This window comes from Convolutriloba macropyga, chromosome 6, assembly GCF_964194025.1.
Source record: "Convolutriloba macropyga chromosome 6, txConMacr16.3, whole genome shotgun sequence".
Taxonomy (NCBI): domain Eukaryota; kingdom Metazoa; phylum Xenacoelomorpha; order Acoela; family Convolutidae; genus Convolutriloba; species Convolutriloba macropyga.
The window spans coordinates 63,236,621-63,258,429 of NC_134473.1; the positions used below are offsets into that span (position 1 = coordinate 63,236,621).

At 36.0% G+C, this 21,809-nt stretch overlaps 2 protein-coding genes across 3 annotated transcripts in view; one reads left to right on the forward strand and one right to left on the reverse strand.

Annotated features, from left to right (window-relative positions):
* Positions 1 to 21,809, forward strand: part of LOC142341852 (heterogeneous nuclear ribonucleoprotein H-like) — a 567,627-nt gene that overhangs the window by 168,229 nt on the left and 377,589 nt on the right. The gene's annotated exons all lie outside the window — the stretch shown is intronic.
* Positions 10,785 to 11,513, reverse strand: LOC142341368 (uncharacterized). The gene has a single exon (XM_075392296.1). The coding sequence runs from the start codon at positions 11,511 to 11,513 to the stop codon at positions 10,785 to 10,787; it is 729 nt and encodes a 242-aa protein (XP_075248411.1).

The window sequence follows — 21,809 nt, forward strand, 5'->3', positions numbered from 1 at the left end:
GCTAATGATGGACCCAAGAAAAAACCTCAACTCGATATTAATTAATATATAAAGACTCTAGATGGACCCATGAAAAGGCCAAAGTTGGACTATATTCAGAATTTTCTTCACTAGATTTTTAAAGTCTTTTCATGCGTCGAGGTCTATGATACATAACAAATATCCGAAACACCACAATATGACAGTTTCAGTTAAAATATTGGGTGTAATATTGCCTTTTTCGTTACATCTGAGATCCGTCATTTTAAAGTCGTTTTACACTCAATTTTTTTTTCGAAACAACTCCTATTCGACTCAATAGGTAACAGTTGCGACTTTGATCGAATTGCAGACAATTGTTAATATAATTTTTAGTTATATTTTCATAAATTTAGTAAAACTTACTTTCTGCTAAAAAAAATAGCAGATATCATTTTCCACATTGTACATCACCTGACTGAATACGTGTGAATTTCAGCAACAAAACATTCGTTTTAAAAGGCAAAAATACTTTTCAGGGGGATCAAAAAATAGGGGATCTTCCCCAGTTGACAGCCCTGCAGAAAATTTGTCCAATAACAAAAGTTTTTAAAAAAACAAGATTTTAGTTTTTCAAAAATTTGAGAACTATTTATGTCTCTAAGTTAAATTTAAGTGTTTCAAGTTAAACTATTTTATTGGCCGCAACAAAAAGTCAACCATACCCATTTTTTTTTTTCGAGTCATACTAGTCATATGAGTAGACATGAAAATGGGGATCGGGCCAAACTGTAATTTGGTCTCATTTTGAAAACTTGAAAATGGGCATCCCAAAACTGGAATTCGGGTACGACGATTTTAACTCGAAAATGGGCACTTGAATTTGGGTACTGAGATTCTGTAGCCAAACTTGAAAATGGGCCAAAAATGGGCCATTTTCAAGTTAGACTACAGCTACTACTACTACTACTACGGCCGACTTGAATTTGGGGTAAGCGATCCGCGGATTACGGTTTTGCTCGGAGATTTCTCATTTCTGTTTCCTGAGCTCAGATAAAGCTTTTTTTTGTTAGCCAAGATGTTAATATAGCCAAAACTGAAAATGGCCCTATTTGAAAAGCATTTCTTTGGTTTTTATTAGGTTTTAAAACATTAATTAATTTTTGAAAAAACTGCTTCTTTTTCTCAATTTTACATATAAAAGTTATTTTTCTCATCGTAGATTGATAGTCACGCTTGAGAGCTTTCCAGAACAATTTTTTAAATCATTCTAGCTCTCTTATTTGTTGTTTTATGGACCGAGCGGAGTAGGGTGACATCCGCGGCCAAACATTAAGGGAAATTGAAAACTCTGTTTCTTCATCAAAAATTAATATTTTTGATTTTTTCTTTCAATTTCGGTGCTGTATGACTAAGTTCTGGCATTTTTGGTCTTGTAGTGCAGTTGCATTTAGTGCCTGGAAACGACCTAATTTTTAGGTCATAAAATGAAAGTGACCCAAACGAGTGACCACTGAACTGCAAGAAAAATGGAATGAGGCAAAAACTCAAAAATGAGTCCTGGAGTCTGAAATTTTGCATGTCAACTAAAAATTGTCATACAAGACAGGTAACATTTTGCTGGATTCTAATATCTATTAAAAACCGAGAAAAAAGGGTTTTTAAAATTCTCGACTTGAATTTGGGTACGAATTTTTTATAATTTTTGGCCGGATGCGAATATCTGGGAGACGGTTAATTTTAATGAGCTCAGCAAAATATTTATGGAACTTCAATTTCAGAATGCTTTCCGGGTTTAAAAGGGCCGATTTTTCGATTCAAATAGCATAAGAAAAAATGAAAAACTATTTCGAACACCAGAAGCATTTTCCGACGAGACTCAGCAAAAATAAGGCCAATCAAAATTTATGCTACTGAGGATTGTGCTTCAAAATGTTTTGAAATAAACATGTTAAGAGTCAGCGATCTCGTTATTTTCAGCTCCCAATTCTAAAAATAGAGTTCCAAAATTAATGTCAAGCTCTTGCCAAGCAGCAGAAAATTATTAAAGTTGATAGGCCGTTTTTGCAACTTTTTATTTTCTTTTTAATATTTTCAGTTTGATTGTTGGGTCACCAAGCTTACCGAAAATAATTTTTTAAATACAACTTTTCACTGGAAAAACTGTTTTGTTGTTGTTTTAATTTGATTCTGATTTTCTGTGAAAAACTTGAATTTGGGTACATCGCAGTATGTTGAAGTCAAACAGAAAAAGATGAGATCCATTCAAAGAGAACAACATAAACAAAAATGATCATTTCCATGCAAGAAAGTTTTTCACTACCTTTGCGATATAGTTGTTGTCTTCCATTCTTTTTTTTTTTGAAGCAGAAAAAAATAATAACTTTGAAAAAAAGGAAGCGAAAAAATCTGAAACAAAAAAATAAGAGTTCTAGGTACAGAAAAACGAATTTGAGAACGGTTTCTGATGTCATTTCTGAAATACTTTTTATTGTTACAATTCAGTTTTATGGAGAAAAAAATACTTACGTTGATGAAACTGCACATATCTTAATAAAACAAGGGGAAAACTTTGAAAAACCAAAAAACTAGAATTTGGGTTCGAAAAAAAAAATGCCAAAGTGGCCTTATTGGTCTGGTCGCCAGGTTTTTCTATTAAACTTAAAAATAATTGTCATACCAATTCCTCGAACTCCTCATGGATGTTCGTACGGAAAAATCCAGCCTAAATTATTTAAAGACATTAAAAATTAGCCCAAAATTTTGGTATGAGGAGAATGCTTTTGAGTGCTTTCAATTTTTTTCGAAGTCCATTGCCTGATTGGGGATCAATTACAGGGACAAAAATGGCCTAAAGTAATGGACATACGTTTTGTTTGCTACAGGGTTAAGAAAAAAAGATTTCTACGGGGCCAGAGCCTTCAAATCGAGACGATCCCCTTTTTTTTCAAATTGATCTTTTTTGCTTTAAGTCAAAGCCTTTGGCCCCTCCCTTTTCTTTCAAAACACCTCCTCATCCACGGGATAGTTGGAAAATCTGCCTGTAAACCTCTTGGAGAAGATGTGTATCACATTATTATAAAAATTAAGTGTTTTAGAGTTGCGAAATCCGGAGTTTTTAAAAAAATTTTTGCGGTTTTCATTTTTCTCTAAGTCCATCACCTGTTTAGGGGTGAATTACCGGAAACAAACATGGACTTAAAATAACGGACATAAAGTGTAATTTCTCGGGGGGTAAAAAAAAGGGATCATCCCGAGTTGAAGGCCAGAGCCCTCAACTCGAGATGATCCCATATTTTTCAAATTGATTTTTTTTCTTAGAGTGAAAGTCTTTGGCCGCTCCATTTTTTCAAAGCACCTCTTCATCAACGGGATAGTTAACAATTCTGCCTGTGAACGGCTTGGAGAAGATTGGTATCACAATATAATAAAAATTAAGTGATTTAGAGTTGCAAAATCCGGAGTTTTTAAAAAAAAATTGCGGATTTCAATTTTCTCTAAGTCCATCGCCTGTTTAGGAATTAATTACCGGAAACAAATATGGACTTAAAATAACGGACATAAAATGTAATTTCTCGGGGGGTCAAAAAAATAGGGGATTATCCCGAGATGAAGGCCAGAGCCCTCAACTCGAGATGATCCCCTATTTTTTTTTTCAAATTTTTTTTTTTTTTGCCTAAAGTCAAAGTTAACAGAGCTAAAATTGAACATCTAAAACTCAGAAAACGCTATATAAAGTATACATATTCGGAATCTTCGTTAGACGGGCTATTAAAAACACTAATTTTGTTATCCGAAGTAACAAAATTCAAAGGTTCAAGGTGGTGCCGGATGGTGTCAACCGCTTCTGGTGCTAAAACCGAGGGCAAGTTTATTGGCCAATTTCTCTGAAACGACGGAACAAAAACAAACCATCTTCATACAGCTTGCAGAACTGCTTGGGATATGCATCATATTAAAAAATGAGCACAATCGGTACTTTCTTCAAGGAGTTATAGCAATTATATTGTACCGTACCAAATGCCCAAAAAAGCGAGGTGACAGCTATTCAGAGCCAAAATTGACTATCTCAACTACATAAAATGCCATATAAAATTTATATGGCGATACTCCCCATTAACTGAGGATTGTGAAACACTAACATTTGTTGGGTAAATCGCGTTTTTTGTTGTTCCGAAATTTGGGTCACCCAGAGTAGCCCAAAAATTCGACTTTTTTCAAATTTAATCATTAATAACTTTTTGATCAGGCCGATTTGAGAAACCAACTAAAACTGCAATCAAGAGGGATTAAGTGCCGACAAAATGCGACCACTCCCGTTTAATTTGGTTCAGTACTTTAGAAGTTATCAACAATTAAAATACTAATTTTAACCCCAATATTTGGGCTTTCAGCGATGCCCAAAATCTCCGGAACCGTTGTAAAACAACGTGAAATAGCGTTCGCGGCGTATTTGTGGGAGTAATTCTGGTCCAATTCGACGTTCTAAGTTTCGGCAAACCTTCATGTTGAGGTGAGAAAAAATTTCCCACCTCACCATGTAGGTTATGATGTTTTGTGTGTTTTGACATAAAACAATATCCACAGAAATTTAATGAAATCGTGAAAAAAGAAAAATTGTTGAATTAATCCCATTGTTTGATACAATTCGCTTCAAAAACCTAAATAGTGTCTAGAAAACACAAAACGCACGCCGAAAAACTTGTTCAATTGCTCAAAACACCACTCAGCCATTTAATTTTGAGAAAAGTTAAGATTTTCAGCGTTCAATCTTGAATAACTTTCCCACAAACAATTTTCAGGACTAACACTAACAATTTCATAGAAGGGTTAGAGACAAACTGCTATTAGTCACTTTTTCGGGTGACCAATTGAAGGAAGACAGTGAAAAACTGCAAAACATCCAGATCCTGATTATTTGCGATCAATTAAATTTTTAGTCATTAATGGAAGATTCCGCAAAAATATACCCTTGAATTGATTTAATACAACCATTCAGCATCATCTTAAAAGTTTGTCACATTGATATTGTGACTCTTATTAACCGGTTATCAACGTAAACACTCTGAATAAAGAAAAAATAATGATCAAGCATTGAGCATGTTTTCATTTTCGGAGGTTTGAGGCCGAATATTTTCGATAATATCCGTAATAAAAAAACCAACCAAATTGAGACATAACTCATTAGATTGACCGTTGAACAGGCTCTAAAATCATGTATAGCATGACTTGTTTCTGTTAAGTACTTAGGAAATTAAAACCACCAACCATTCAGTCACAATGCTCTTTTTTCAATTGGTACCAAACGCTCGTTCGATTATAGTTTCTCGAAGAGCACAGCAAAAATGTCAACATAGTCTTAAAAGTTTAGTACGACGATTTTGTAACTCATATTAATCAGTTGCCAACATAAACACTCTGATTGAAGAAAAGTTAAAGATCGAGCAGTGAGGATGTGGTCATTTTCGGAGGTTCGAGGTTGAAAACTATTGATAGGTTCTGAAATACTTAACCAATCAAGACAAGACATAGCTCATTAGATTGCACGTAAAACGGGCGTTAAAAATGTTTATACAATGACTGGTTTTCGTTTAGTACTTAGCAAATCAAAGCCGATGAACATTCAGTTACTATGAACAATTTTTAAAAGACTCATGTGCTCGATCTCTAATATAGAACTCTATACTTCAACATGAACTTACGGCAAGCATACCAGGCACTTTACAGATGTTCCTCGTAAAATTTGGATGCTCTGTTTGACCAACAACAACAATCTGAATGACCAGAATAATGCAGTTTGGCTGCATTCATGGTGGGGTTACTCTCCCCAGGACTCCAAACCGGGTATAATTTTGCTGGCAATTTTCTCCAATACGGCAGAACAAAAAACGTTTTTAGCTCATTTTGTAGCATTAAATGGGATACGCGTCATATTAAAAAAAATGAGTCCAATCAGTGCACTATTCAAGGAGTTGAAGCTAAAAAAAAAGAATCGTATCAGATGACCGTAGAGGAGAGATACACCACCTTCAGAGCTAAAATTGAACAAATAAACCTCAAAGTTAAACGAGATAGTTAACAATTCTGTGTGAAACGGCTTGGAGAAGAGTGGTTTCACAATATAAGAAAAAAAAGTGTTTTAGAGCTGCAAAATCCGGAGCTCTAATTTTTTTTTTTGCGGATTTCAATTTTCTCTAAGTCCATTGCCTGTTTAGGGGACAATTACCGAAAACGAACATGCGCTTAAAATAACGGACAAAAACTGGGATTCCTAGGGTGGTCAAAAAAAATTGGGGAAAATCCCGAGTTGAAGGCCGGAGCCCTCAACTCGAGATGATCCCCTATTTTTTTTTCAAATTGATTTTTTTTGTTAAAAGTCAAAGTCTTTGGCCCCTCCTTTTTTCAAAACAACTCCTCATCCACGGGATAGTTAACAATTCTGTCTGTGAACGGCTTGGAGAAGATTGGCATCACAAAATAGTAATAAAAAATAAGTGTTTTAGAGTTGCAAAATCCGGAGCTTTTAAATTTTTATTTGCGGATTTCAATTTTCTCTAAGTCTATCGCCTGTTTAGGAGTTAATTACCGCAAACAAACATGGGCTTTAAATAACGGATATGAAACGGAATTTCTAGGGGGGTCAAAAAAAGAGGGGATCATCCCGAGTTGGAGGTCAGTGCCCTCAACTCGAGATGATCACCTACTTTTTTTTTCAAATTGATTTTTTTTTGGTTGAAGTCAAAATCTTTGGGCCCTCCATTCTTTTCGAAACACCTGCTCATCCACGGGATAGTTAACAATTCTGCCTGTATACGGCTTGGAGAAGATTGGTGTTACATAAAGGACGCAGAATAAAAAGGTTTCGCGAAACTACAAATTGAAGTTTTTTCGGACTGAACTTGTTTATGACATCGATGAGTAGCCGTTTTGGCCATTTTGAATTAATTCTTTAAAGACTATACCCACTCATCTATTTTTTTGAAGAATTCTAGTTATGCAGATATGCAACACCAAAGCAGTTGCCAGTTTTTGATCGTTTAGGCACGTTACGGGCTTCTTGCAGCGTCTACTGCATGAACGTAAAATGTTGAACTCAGTTTGAGATAAGATAGGTCTTGGTCCTCAAGAGCTCAAATGAGTCTCATTTTAAAACTCAGCACACTTTCTGTTAAAAACTGGATTTTGCAACATCCCTTGTAATAGTGGATCCCTGCAGGAATCGATTTAATCCAAAATTATAAAGTTGTAATATTCAAGTTGAAAATCGTAAATGGTCAATTTTATTAGCCTTTCTATGCTTTTAAAACAGCAGAACCACTTTTCTACTGAACTTATTACACAATTTAAAAAGAAAAGTTTAGTCGGCATCAGGAACGTAATAATAAGGTCTCGAGAGACTTCCAGCCAGGTGTTTATTTTAGTTCGAATAATTTTTGTTTAATTAGTTGCTTCGCTGTCTCCCGTCACGTTGAAATAAATATAAATAGGGATCAAATAACGCAAAAAACAACGTTCAATGGCATATTGAGCTAGAAATAGCGCACATAAGTGACAGAAGCTAAAATTGTATGTTTTGCGTAACGACAAGTTCAAGCTGAGACTTCAGCTCGAGATGATCTTCTAATTTCTTCATTTTGAGTTTTTTGGTTAATTTTAAAGTCGTTTTACACTCAATTTTTTTTTCGAAACAACTCCTATTCGACTCAATAGGTAACAGTTGCGACTTTGATCGAATTGCAGACAATTGTTAATATAATTTTTAGTTATATTTTCATAAATTTAGTAAAACTTACTTTCTGCTAAAAAAAATAGCAGATATCATTTTCCACATTGTACATCACCTGACTGAATACGTGTGAATTTCAGCAACAAAACATTCGTTTTAAAAGGCAAAAATACTTTTCAGGGGGATCAAAAAATAGGGGATCTTCCCCAGTTGACAGCCCTGCAGAAAATTTGTCCAATAACAAAAGTTTTTAAAAAAACAAGATTTTAGTTTTTCAAAAATTTGAGAACTATTTATGTCTCTAAGTTAAATTTAAGTGTTTCAAGTTAAACTATTTTATTGGCCGCAACAAAAAGTCAACCATACCCATTTTTTTTTTCGAGTCATACTAGTCATATGAGTAGACATGAAAATGGGGATCGGGCCAAACTGTAATTTGGTCTCATTTTGAAAACTTGAAAATGGGCATCCCAAAACTGGAATTCGGATACGACGATTTTAACTCGAAAATGGGCACTTCAATTTGGGTACTGAGATTCTGTAGCCAAACTTGAAATTGGGCCAAAAATGGACCATTTTCAAGTTATGCTACAGCTACTACTACTACTACTACTACTACTACTACTACTACTACTACTACTACTACTACTACTACTACTACTACTACTACTACTACTACTACTACTACTACTGCTACTAAAACTACTACTACTACTACTACTACTACTACTACTACTACTACTACTACTATTACTACTACTACTAATACTACTACTACTACAACTACTACTACTACTACTACTACTACTACTACTACTACTACTACTACTACTACTACTTGTACTACGACTACTACTACTGTTTGAACACTTAAATTCCATAAAGAAATAAAGGAACAATGACAATAAGTACAAACAAGTTAATAAAATGCATATAAGATTGAGGTTATTTGCGTTTATTTAATCCCGGAAATGCTGTTCGACAAAACTGTTGAAGCGGGATTTAGACTCTTTTTTTCGCTTTCTGTTGTAAGGTGATGTAGCTCATGTTGTTCCTTGATCAATCTTCTTCAGGTCGATCCAGCCACGTCTTGCGTTGACCACCTGCAGCTCGTTTAGCATAACGATATTTTTCTGTCGATTACCAGGTGAAGGCTCGGAGCGCTAGAAGATCGTCATTCATCCTCAGGACACGGCCAAACCATTTCAACCGTTTAATCATAATCATTGCAGAAAGTGTCGACATACGTGATCTAGCCAGTACTTCTTCATTTGTCACCCTCTCCACATATCAAAAACATAGTATCCTTTGCAGACAACTGGTGTGAAAGCTCTCAAGTTTCCGTTGCGTTGATTTATTCATGGTCCACGTTTCAGAGCTATATAAGACCACTGATAACACGAGAGCTCTGTATAACTTGCATTTGAGGGGAATACTCAGTTGTTTGCTCCTCCAAAGCTTCTGAAAGCTCGCAAATCGCTGTCTACCTTCCGGCAGCTTGACACTGATTTCCTTTAGGTCAACATTTTACAAGCTCACGAAAGAACCGAGATACTTGAAAGCTTCTACATTTTCGAACTCCACTCCATCTCTATCGTGGACATTGCAGGAGAAAATGCGAGATCTTCCAGCCTTTTCTCTGCCGCAGTATCGTGACTCGTGAAATCGTCGGCCTTTCATAGTTGCGAATTTCCTAGTGCGCTTCTGACAAGTTAGGCTTTTCTCTAGCCCAACAAACTTTGACGCGCTGTCTTCGACACTCTTCGAATTCTTAGACTTGCAGAATCTGGCTTCATGCACTTTGCAGCCTCTTGCAGTGTCGAAGCGACGTTTACAAACTGAACATACACAACTCTCGTCATCAGAGACCGCAGATGATCTGTTACTCGCCGTAGACACTGGATCAGCAACCACTGACCTCTCGTTGCTGCTAATTGTCACAAGCTCAGCCTCCGCTGAACTTTTCGATCTCAGTTTCTCACCAGCTAGTGTCTAGGACCAGCCCGCATTCTTCTTCTTTCCCACCAGAAACTCCCTGCCAATGAGTAGTTGGGATTGGTTTTCGGCCTCAATGAGAGTCCCAAAATGGCCTTCGTGGTTTCCTGTAAGAACTTTCACGTTTTTTTTGAGCAATGGCTCCGGGTTTTTTGCATTTAACACCCATATTCTTTGTCTTCCCCACATTGATCATTAGGCCAACAGCCTCGGCTGAAGATTCAATTCCGTGTAGATTTACTTGATGAGACGCCCAATAGAGCAACATCATCGGCGAAGTCAAGATCAGCAACATAGCGTCCAATGTCAATACCTTCTTGAACTGAATTAGCCAACACACAGTTTATCACAAGGCCAATGAGAATAGGCGACCATACATCACCCTGGCGAACACCAGTTTTGACGTCGAACATCTGGCCCTTCGCGCCCTCTGCCTTGACGCAGCACTTGAAGCCTTCGTAACTGTTGCGGATGACATTGACAATTTTCTGTGGGAGCCCGTAATGTTTCATTATCTTGTACATCATCTCGCGGTCCACCGAATCGAAACCATCGCGGAAATCAATGAAACAAAAACTGACATCCAATTGGAAAGCCATGCATTTCTCTAGTCTTTGCCTCAACGCAAACAATTGGTCAGTGCAGCCCTGCTCTTTCGGAATCCGCATTGTTTTTTTCTTAGCACTTGATCAAGTGCATCTTTGAATCTATTCAGGATGATTGATGCAAAAACATTTCCAGGTACCGAGAGAAGTGAAATTCCCCGATAGTTCCCACACTCAGATCTTTTCCCTTTTTTTGACAACTTCTGCTAACTTCCTGTCTTGTGGACGATTTTTTTAAGTCAAACACTTTAGCATTTTGGCAGAAATATCGTCTGGTCCACTTGCTTTACCGTTTTTCAGTTTACGGACGGCATATAGAACTTCATCAAACCGAATTGTACATAGGTCTACGACTCTCAGTTCAAGACTCTCGGATGCTTCCACTATGCTCAATACAGAATTGCCGTTTGTCGTGGCTGGATTTAACAGATGCTTAAAGTGCTCGGTCCAACGTTCCATCCTTTCTTCTTTTGTTTTCAGAATCTCGCCTGTGGTTGAAACTAATTTACTTTAATGAGGACTCTACTTCCGGCATAATTATTTTGACTCCCAAACACTTCATTCAGGTCACCTCTGTCTGAATAATCTTGTATTGTTTCACCTTTGTCTTTCAGCCACTCTCTCTTGTCAGATCTTAACGCTTTTCGTATTTCTTTGCAGCAATTAGAGAACACTAGCAGCGCTTCCGCGCTGCTATGCTTCCTCAACTGTAACTCGGCCCGTTTCCTAATCAAAGCCAGCGTTTCAACTGTAATCCAGGGTTTGTGCACACGCTTTTCGGGGATGAGTAGTTTTGTTGCCGCTGCATTAAGAGCCGTTCGAAAATTTGCCCAAGATTGTTCTGCGCCTTCAACAATATCGCTCTCATCAAGATAGCGTTTCACTTCTGCGCAGAAAGCTTCACGCGTGACTTCATCGCGCAACTTGGCAGAGCAGACTTTCGGTTGACTGCGTGGTTTCTGTGCCACTACTTTGAATCGCACTTCAGCAATGACTATTTCGTGAACGCTGAGAGTGATCTTTCCCCTCCTTGTCCTAACGTGCAAACAACTCCTGTGCCTCGAACCCAATAAGATATGATCTAACATCTTCTTTCGCATCTGTTGGTCAGGTGGGTTAAATGTATACCGTTGCACTAACCGGTGGCAAAACCAGGTTCCACCAATCAAGAGGTCATGAGAGACAAAAAAGGACAAAATTTTTCCTGAGTTATCATTCTTCTCGCCCATTCCAAAGGGGCCTCGGCAAGGCACGTTGACATCAGATTGCTGACCAGGTTCTGCATTGAGGTCTACGACGAGTCAGACTCTCTCCCTTTGTTTGAAACTGGATACCAAGCTGCTCAACTGATTCCAAAAATTGTGTTTCGCTAATTTGTCAGCTTCGTTTGTAGGCGCATAACAGACAATCACAACACGGTTAGCTCGTATTTGAGCTGCAAACTTCACATAAGCCACTCGCTCACTAACAGCAACTTGCTCAATTATGCTACCGGCAAGTCTTTTCGTCACTGCAAAACCAACTCCTCCTTGTCTCGCTTTTGCAGTCGATAACCAGGAGTCAGTGAGGAAGAGCTTGTGGTCGCCAAAATCTATTTACTGCTCCTCCAGTCTTGTTTCCTGCACTCCTAGAACGTCCAAACTACTACTACTACTACTACTACTACTACTACTACTACTACTACTACTACTACTACTACTACTACTACTACTACTACTACTACTACTACTACTACTACTACTACTACTACTACTACTACTGCTACTAAAACTACTACTACTACTACTACTACTACTACTACTACTACTACTACTACTACTACTACTACTACTACTACTACTACTACTACTACAACTACTACTACTACTACTACTACTACTATTACTACTACTACTAATACTACTACTACTACAACTACTACTACTACTACTACTACTACTACTACTACTACTACTATTACTACTACTACTAATACTACTACTACTACAACTACTACTACTACTACTACTACTACTACTACTACTACTACTACTACTAAAACTACTACTACTACTACTACTACTACTACTACTACTACTACTACTACTACTACTACTACTACTACTACTACTGCTACTACCACTACTAAAAGCTTCGCTACTGCTTTCCATGCCAATTATTGCTAGCGGGTTGAAAATTTGTGCATCAAAGTATGTTTTTTGAACTTAGATCGAAAAAGTCCGTTGTGCTCGACTTCTAATTTTGCACAATCACAAGTTGTCGTTGATATAGGAGAAAAAGTTTTGCCTTCCAACGAAAGATGTTCGATCTCAACGTCATGACAGATATCACTTGACATATTCAAAGAGGAATTGCGAAAATCATTGTATCATGTGGGTGCGACTTCCTTTCGGAGAATGGAGGGAATTCGTCACATTTAATTTTTCATAACCAAAGCAAAGGCAATGCCATCACAAAGCTAGTTGTTCATTAGGTCACAGTGAATTTGTATGGAATTGTCAAGACCTCCAGATTTCTATAGGAAAAAATGTTCTGACTGAGTTATTTCCTTACCAAACTTCTGCGTTACCGGAACCCATTAAATTTTCTGATAGTCAACGGCCGTCCATTTTTTCCCTTATTTCAAAAAGATGCTTTTTGGTAGTGACATGGCAATTGGTGAGTTGATGCAAAAATCAGGGCCATATTTATTTCGAGCACTTTTTTTCAGATAATCAAGATATCCGCCAACGTCACCGTTGTCCGCGTATTGCTTTATAACTGCGGAGCAATTGTCAACGATTCCAAAAAGGAGAGGGGAAGGCCATCAAATTTTTTGACGTTGCATTGAGGTGACCATTGGTTGTACCTTCCTGAGATAGTATTGTTCTTATTGATTATTTTGGATTGCTAACAATATGAATTTTACATAGAATTAGGGAGCAAAATTCTCTTAAGGCAAAAATTTTCTTTAAAAATGTCACGGTTGAGCGTTCTGAACGGATTTTTGCGACAAAAATATCATTTCCCAATCTGCGAAGTCACGGTTGAGATCATTTATGCATTTTTGTGTCAAAAATCAAGATTGGCTCCCATTCTGTGTTATTACAACTATCTTACAACGAATGAAAAGCATGCTCACTTTAACCATACATAGTCATTGATCGCCGCCTGTTATTTTATGGTCTCTTTTAACACAATGTACAGTAGTACTTTCGTTATTTCAGGTTACGGCTTCCACGTTTCCTATTGGCTGTGCATCGGCTTTGTCCTAAGGAACTATCAACGATGATTGGATGAGAGGGCCTCAAGTGATAATATGCATTGCGTTTTGCTAAATTAGCTATGGTGTTGCATAGATCAATGGAGGACGCCTTGAAAGATATCCGATTCCTTCGCCAGTCATTGGCATCGGGGCGGGAAAGTCAAGGACTTCCATACATCTGGTTGGCAAGTTTTCTAACCATTGACTTCTTCACTTTTTGAATGATGCTGGGTCAGTGCCAGCTAGTTTACTCACATTAGTTTTGTGCGATTTTTGATTATCTTCAATTAAGGCGTCAAGCAAGGTTCTCTTTTCTATTTGAATAGTTGACGACAGGACATTACTTTTTGCTTCTTAAACAAGTCTTACAATTGAGTTGGAAACGTTTCGTGTTGACATCCATTTGTCAGGTTCTTTGTAGCAATCAACAGGTCGTTTTGGTTAAGCTGTAATTATATTTTTCTGGATAGTTTCTGTTTCAAAAGAGAGGGATCCTACGTTCCTCTATAAACGTTGATTTAGCCTTTTTGCAATGATTCTGCCGTTTCTGAAATAATCTTTTGTTCTGTTTTTTTTTGCAAAAATAACATGAGGCATGATCATTGACACTTGTTTTGCTGATTCGGCGTCAAAGGGATTTAAATCAACAGACAGAATTCTATTCAAAGTATCTGTTACAATAAAGCATTTCTTGTTTCTTGGCAGCTTAAAAATGACTGTTTTCTATTAACAAACTGATGTTCATTTGACTGCTTTCAAGTAAAAATGATAACCAACAAATAATGAACAGTATGATCAGCATAGAGGCGATAGTTCAAATTTGTTTCAGCTGTGTAACTATTTCTTCTAACGGCAGAAGGTTGCACAAAAAAGCAGCTGACTAAAACTGATTCTTGTTGAAATCTTGCCAACATTGTGCATCTTTCACAGAAGACTCCACTAATGATAATGTTCTTATAACGAATGGTCAGAACAAAACCTTTGGGGCTTGAAAAACTTATCCGAAATTACTGGACTCGGAATTTTCTTCCTTTTCCTGCATAAACAGCCTTTTAATTTATCATGAAAACAAACAGTAGCCTGGTGACAAGCCGGAAGCTTGATATAACTTTGAATCGAGATGGGATTTTTTCAACAAGCTCTTAATTTTTTTTTAATATTCAGGAAAGAAACATGCCAGAGCCAAAATTCAAACTTTTTGGTGGAGGCGGAAATCTTAGGCTCCGTTTAATCTTAAAACTTACAATAGACAAAAATTTTTGGAGGGCTTCCCAGTACCTTTTAAAAAACTGTGCAATACTTAATGTTTGATTCAAAAATAGTTATGCTTCAATGCCTGAAAAACTCTTACCCTTGAATCTTAATCTTTCGTTACTGAAAACAACCCAAAAAGACTCTAATATAATTTAAACACACCAACATAAACGAAAACATAGGCCAAGACAAATTTTACTTATGAAAGCATTGCAAAATTGTCTTCCCTTAACTTATCACCTTCAAGTTGCTCAACAAGCAAATCAATTGCACCTTAATCTCGATTCAAAAAAGAAGTAATTTATGCCTGTTTATTCAATCAGAACTACTTCTGAATGACCTCTAATAACTTTCTCATTATCGCTAATGCAGAATACTGGCCTAATTTTAAGTTGCAGGAATGAAAAATTGGATCTTTACCGTATGCGTCTCCCAGATTAGTTGCAGCATACATTTGTGTAGAATATTTCTGCGCACTGACTTGCGTGTCATAATTTAGCATAAAAAATTCTATATAATGGCCCGTGCTCTACCTGGTGGACGCAAAACCCACTGGGGACGAAAAATAAAGTTTTGAGGAATCCGAAATTTTCTAAATTGTTCTAAAATTGTATTGTATGAAATCTATTCAAAGATTAAAAAAAAAATTCTCTTTGATATTGCTTTCCACGCCTATAGGAGCATTAACAATAATTAATATTGAAATGAAAAGACTAGAGTCTCAAAAAAACTCTCATGCTGTAACACTGACTCAACAACTTTTCAAAATCCAATAATTGACAATGGAGGGTAGTTTATTGACTATTACAGGGTCAAGCAACATTTTAGAGCCCAGCTAAGAGGTCAGCGCCGTTTCAGCGCATTATTTTGTAAGAAATGCGCTTAATGTGCTGAAACTATGTAAGAAATGCGCTGAATGCGCTGAAATGCGTTGAAATGTGGAGAAGGCGCTGAAAATTCAAAACTTCAGCGCTTTTTCAGCACATTTCTTGCATAAGTTTCAGCAATTTTTTAAGCGCATTTCTTACAAAGTTTCAACGCATTTTTTACAAAGTTTCAGCGCATTTCAGCACATTTCAGCGCATTATTATGTAAGGTGATTGCTCTGAATTTCAGCGCATTTCTTACATAATTTTTGGAAAATTTCTCGACCCGGGCAGCTAGAGTCTGTTCATAACAAATTAGGCTCGAGCAAGGTGTGCAAGGGTTCATGAGTCCACAATTAGTTTTTTCATAATCAATTAAAGTTGAGCAAGGTCTCGTGATGGGTCCACAATTACATACAGAAGCAGAGCCATGGTTGGACTTAACAACTTTGCACCAGCGCAGTCCAACCTAAAAAACATTTGAAAAACTGCCAAAACATTAAGGAAGTTTGTCAACTCTTAAGATAAAGCAGTTATTGCAACTGAAGTATAATGTCACATCACTTTATTGAATGAAACCAAATGGTTAAATGTAACTGTGCTATGCAATTAAGCCATGAAAAAAATGTGGCCTGTTCAAATTGTTTTCTCTCCTCAAATTATAAACTGTCTTTTCTTAAAAACAGTGCAGTTTTTGATGGTTTTGTGATTCTTCAGAATTGTAAAAAGGAAGAAGCATACATGCTGACTGTCTCAGAAGCAATATTGAGCAAAAGAGATTATTGTAAAAATTTCCGGGTCAAAAAAGCATTCTTACGATAAGAATAATGTTTGACCCAGAAAATACCGTAAACCCATTTGGTTGGTTATGAAAAACTAATGGTGAATCCATGAAAAGACCTTGCTCAGCTTCAATTGATTATGAAATAGCTAATGATGGACCCAAGAAAAAACCTCAACTCGATATTAATTAATATATAAAGACTCTAGATGGACCCATGAAAAGGCCAAAGTTGGACTATATTCAGAATTTTCTTCACTAGATTTTTAAAGTCTTTTCATGCGTCGAGGTCTATAATACATAACAAATATCCGAAACACCACAATATGACAGTTTCAGTTAAAATATTGGGTGTAATATTGCCTTTTTCGTTACATCTGAGATCCGTCATTAGATTACAAGAGTCTGCTCATGGTGGACGAGTTCTATTACGTTTCCGTGCCAACGTCAGTCCAGCTATTTTTTAGTCTAGATAAAATCTTTTTGCAAACATTGGATCGAGCTGAAATCCGGTCCTAATTTTGGGTTGAGCTAAAGTCTTTTGTGTAATTAGGGTCGAACTAAAGTCTTTTGTGGAAAATAGGGGTCTGGCTAAAGTTTTTCGAGAAATGTCTGACTCAAGCTATAATCCAACTTGACTTGAAGTCCAACTAAAGTCTTTTCCCTGCTCAAATCAGTAGAATTTTTTTTCATAGTACTTTTTGGTCATGCAATTGCTTTTCATAAGTCTGTACATAGGCCGGGGTGTGTACCAAGGCCATCAAAATTCGTTCTTCTAGAAAGATTGAATGCATGAGAAAAACAAATCTTTTAACAATTTTAATAATAGACTTCTGGAAGAAAAAGAAAGTGCCGACTAAAAATTTACAATGCTGAGACCATTAACTCTGTACCATTTTGAACTCAACTGCGAAACATTTTCGCAACACTCTGCACGATAATTTTAGTTACAAGTTTAATGACAAAATTAATTGCAAAATGTGTTTACCTCTCCTTGTTAAAATCTAAAAACTGGACTTGCCGTCAGCGTCTAGTGGATGTGCTTGTAAATGCAACTAGTTTTAAAAGTCATGAAAACAAATGCAAATTTATCAGGGAGACAATACAAAAAGCAGCTATTTAAGTCAAATGAAACATTAACTTCCAGCAACTTATAACCAAAAAATATGCAATTGAAGATAATCGGCGCACTGTAAAAACAGGCCCATAGTTTTGCAACTTTAATTTTTAGGGTAACTCAGCGCTTCATGTTATTATCGTAATGAATCTATCTCATTACATTTTATCATCTCTTTCTAGAAAAATTTAGAAAACTTAAGGTAGGATTTCATTGATCACTAAAACTACGAGGTAGAGAGCTTAGTTTTGTGTCCTTGACTTAGTGTCCAATAATACACTAGTTTTAGGACAAACAAAGTAGAGTTTCCTTTCTTTAAGAGTAAGTTCAATCTTTCAATCTAAAAAAAATCGAACCTTTGGAAATTAAATCTGGAAATATGGAACTATCTGGCAATATAGCTGTCTCCTATCTTACAGGTGCAACAAAAGGTCTAATGGGTCAAAGATTGAGGTCAGTGACAATGAATTGGAGCAAATGATTATTGAAATTAATGAAAAACAAGAAAAAATTAGAAAAATTGAAGCAAACTTTTCTGTCACTAATCTGCAAAATTGGACTCCTAACTTCAATTTCAAATGAAATTCAACACTTTCGTAACTTTTGAATCTCAAAATATGTTAAAACAAAAGCTTATTTCCCCTCGGGCCTCGTGTTCGGCGCACGGGCGCAAGCACTCAAACGAAACTCAGTTTAAATGTTAATCACTTTAACATTGGTTTCTTTGAAGTATGGAAATAAAATTAAAAACGATAAACGAATAAGCTGAAAAATAAACGAAATTTAAATGATTCGGCGTGTGTTGCCGCATATTCTTAGGTTCATACTAAAAACAAATTTTAAGCCCCGTATATCATGGAACTCTTGTGATCAGAAAATGTGTTTCCAAAATCCAAATCTTTTCTGTCATAATCAAAATATATATAAACAATAAACAACCTTAATCCAACGCCATATGGACATTTTGGATACGGCCCATTTTTGCCTCCCTTTAACTTGCCAAAACGCCTCAACTGTTATTGAAAATAAAGACTCAGAAGAGTGGAAACAATTCACTATCCCTTATACTCGCCAAAACGCCTCAACTTTTATTGAAAAAAAAATCAGAAGAGTGGAAAAAAATCATTATCCCTTATACTCGCCAAAACGCTTCAACTTTTATTGAAAAAAAGACTCAGAAGAGTGGAAAAAATTCATTATGTTACAATTTAGAGAAATATGAGAATTTTTTTATTATTTAATAAACAAATAATCAAACTACGGCTACCTCAATTCAATAAACACCTCCTGTAACCAACCTGCTAACCGTCAATAACTAAAGATTTTTTATGAATTCAATTGTGATAGAAATAATACCGATGACGCGGCTTTTGTAATTCTGGACATACCCGAAGTAAATGAAACCGAGACTTCTGCAGCACACAGGAATCTGTTCGGTGAATTCTCTGCCAATCACAGACTGAGAAAACTTTGTTCTCTTCGTTCTTTTTGCATAGCTTATGCTTATATAATTTAGCCAGCCTCTTGCATAATTTTGGTAACTTTTAGTCCGATACTCCAGTCTATAACGGTAACATATATTCGTATTATAGTTAGATTTGAAGTTTACCTTCAGTGTTAACAGAGTAAGTAAGTCTCTTAGAATTAAATAAGCCTATTTAGCTCAGAGAAACGTTCAATTTCTGCTCTGAAAATCTCAACTTTGTTAACTTTAGAGTTAAACACGCATTTTTGAGCGGAATTGCACAGCTTAATAATAATTACCTTTGGATAACTTTTTATCAGGGTAGCTGGGTAACTTTTCATCTGCAGCTGAAAGAACAAAAAAACATTAATTTCGTTATCTGTGGACAAGAGTCGCGCTTAATAATATAAATTACCCATTATAATTCCATAACTAATTTAACCGTTTTTTGAGACATCTGTTCCTTAATTAAACCTATTTTTGAAAAAACTAATAACAATAAAAGCAGTAGATCGATGAGTAGATCCATTTCGAATGAAGTCCAACTAAAGTCTTTTCCCTGCTCAAAACAGTAGAATTTTTTTTCATAGTACTTTTTGGTCATGCATTTGCTTTTCATAAGTCTGTACATAGGCCGGGGTGTGTACCAAGGCCATCAAAATTCGTTTTTCTAGAAAGATTGAATGCATGAGAAAAACAAATCTTTTAACAATTTTAATAATAGACTTCTGGAAGAAAAAGAAAGTGCCCACTAAAAATTTACAATGCTGAGACCATTAACTCTGCACCATTTTGAACTCAACTGCGAAACATTTTCACAACACTCTGCACGATAATTTTAGTTACAAGTTTAATGACAAAATTAATTGCAAAATGTGTTTACCTCTCCTTGTTAAAATCTAAAAACTGGACTTGCCGTCAGCGTCTAGTGGATGTGCTTGTAAATGCAACTAGTTTTAAAAGTCATGAAAACAAATGCAAATTTATCAGGGAGACAATACAAAAAGCAGCAATTTAAGTCAAATGAAACATTAACTTCCAGCAACTTATAACCAAAAAATATGCAATTGAAGATAATCGGCGCACTGTAAAAACAGGCCCATAGTTTTGCAACTTTAATTTTTAGGGTAAGTCAGCGCTTTATGTTATTATCGTAATGAATCTATCTCATTACATTTTATCATCTCTTTCTAGAAAAATTTAGAAAACTTAAGGTAGGATTTCGTTGATCACTAAAACTACGAGGCAGAGAGCTTAGTTTTGTGTCCTTGACTTAGTGTCCAATAATACACTAGTTTTAGGACAAACAAAGTAGAGTTTCCTTTCTTTAAGAGTAAGTTCAATCTTTCAATCTAAAAAAAATCGAACTTTTGAAACTTAAATCTGGAAATATGGAACTATCTGGCAATATAGCTGTCTCCTATCTTACAGTTGCAACAAAAGGTCTAATGGGTCAAAGATTGAGGTCAGTGACAATGAATTGGAGCAAATGATTATTGAAATTAATGAAAAACAGGAAAAAATTAGAAAAATTGAAGCAAACTTTTCTGTCACTAATCTGGAAAATTGGACTCCTAACTTCAATTTCAAATGAAATTCAACACTTTCGTACCTTTTGAATCTCAAAATATGTTAAAACAAAAGCTTATTTCCCCTCGGGCCTCGTGTTCGGCGCACGGGCGCAAGCACTCAAACGAAACTCAGTTTAAATGTTAATCACTTTAACATTGGTTTCTTTGAAGTATGGAAATAAAATTAAAAACGATAAACGAATAAGCTGAAAAATAAACGAAATTTAAATGATTCGGCGTGTGTTGCCGCATATTCTTAGGTTCATACTAAAAACAAATTTTAAGCCCCGTATATCATGGAACTCTTGTGATCAGAAAATGTGTTTCCAAAATCCAAATCTTTTCTGTCATAATCGAAATATATATAAACAATAAACAACCTTAATCCAACGCCATATGGACATTTTGGTTACGGCCCATTTTTGCCTCCCTTTAACTTGCCAAAACGCCTCAACTTTTATTGAAAAAAAAGACTCAGAAGAGTGGAAACAATTCACTATCCCTTATACTCTCCAAAACGCCTCAACTTTTATTGAAAAAAAGACTCAGAAGAGTGGAAAAAAATCATTATCCCTTATACTCGCCAAAACGCTTCAACTTTTATTGAAAAAAAGACTCAGAAGAGTGGAAAAAATTCATTATGTTACAATTTAGAGAAATATGAGAAATTTTTTTATTATTTAATAAACAAATAATCAAACTACGGCTACCTCATTTCAATAAACACCTCCTGTAACCAACCTGCTAACCGTCAATAACTAAAGATTTTTTATGAATTCAATTGTGATAGAAATAATACCGATGACGCGGCTTTTGTAATTCTGGACATACCCGAAGTAAATGAAACCGAGACTTCTGCAGCACACAGGAATCTGTTCGGTGAATTCTCTGCCAATCACAGACTGAGAAAACTTTGTTCTCTTCGTTCTTTTTGCATAGCTTATGCTTTAATAATTTAGCCAGCCTCTTGCATAATTTTGGTAACTTTTATTCCGATACTCCAGACTATAACGGTAACATATATTCGTATTATCGTTAGATTTGAAGTTTACTTTCAGTGTTAACAGAGTAAGCAAGTCTCTTAGAATTAAATAAGCCTATTTAGCTCAGAGAAACGTTCAATTTCTGCTCTGAAAATCGCAACTTTGTTAACTTTAGAGTTAAACACGCATTTTTGAGCGGAATTGCACAGCTTAATAATAATTACCTTTGGATAACTTTTTATCT

Coding starts and splice junctions, on each gene's coding strand:
- LOC142341368 (XM_075392296.1), bottom strand. CDS start 11,513: ATGGGCGAGAAGAATGATAACTCAGGAAAAATTTTGTCCTTTTTTGTC.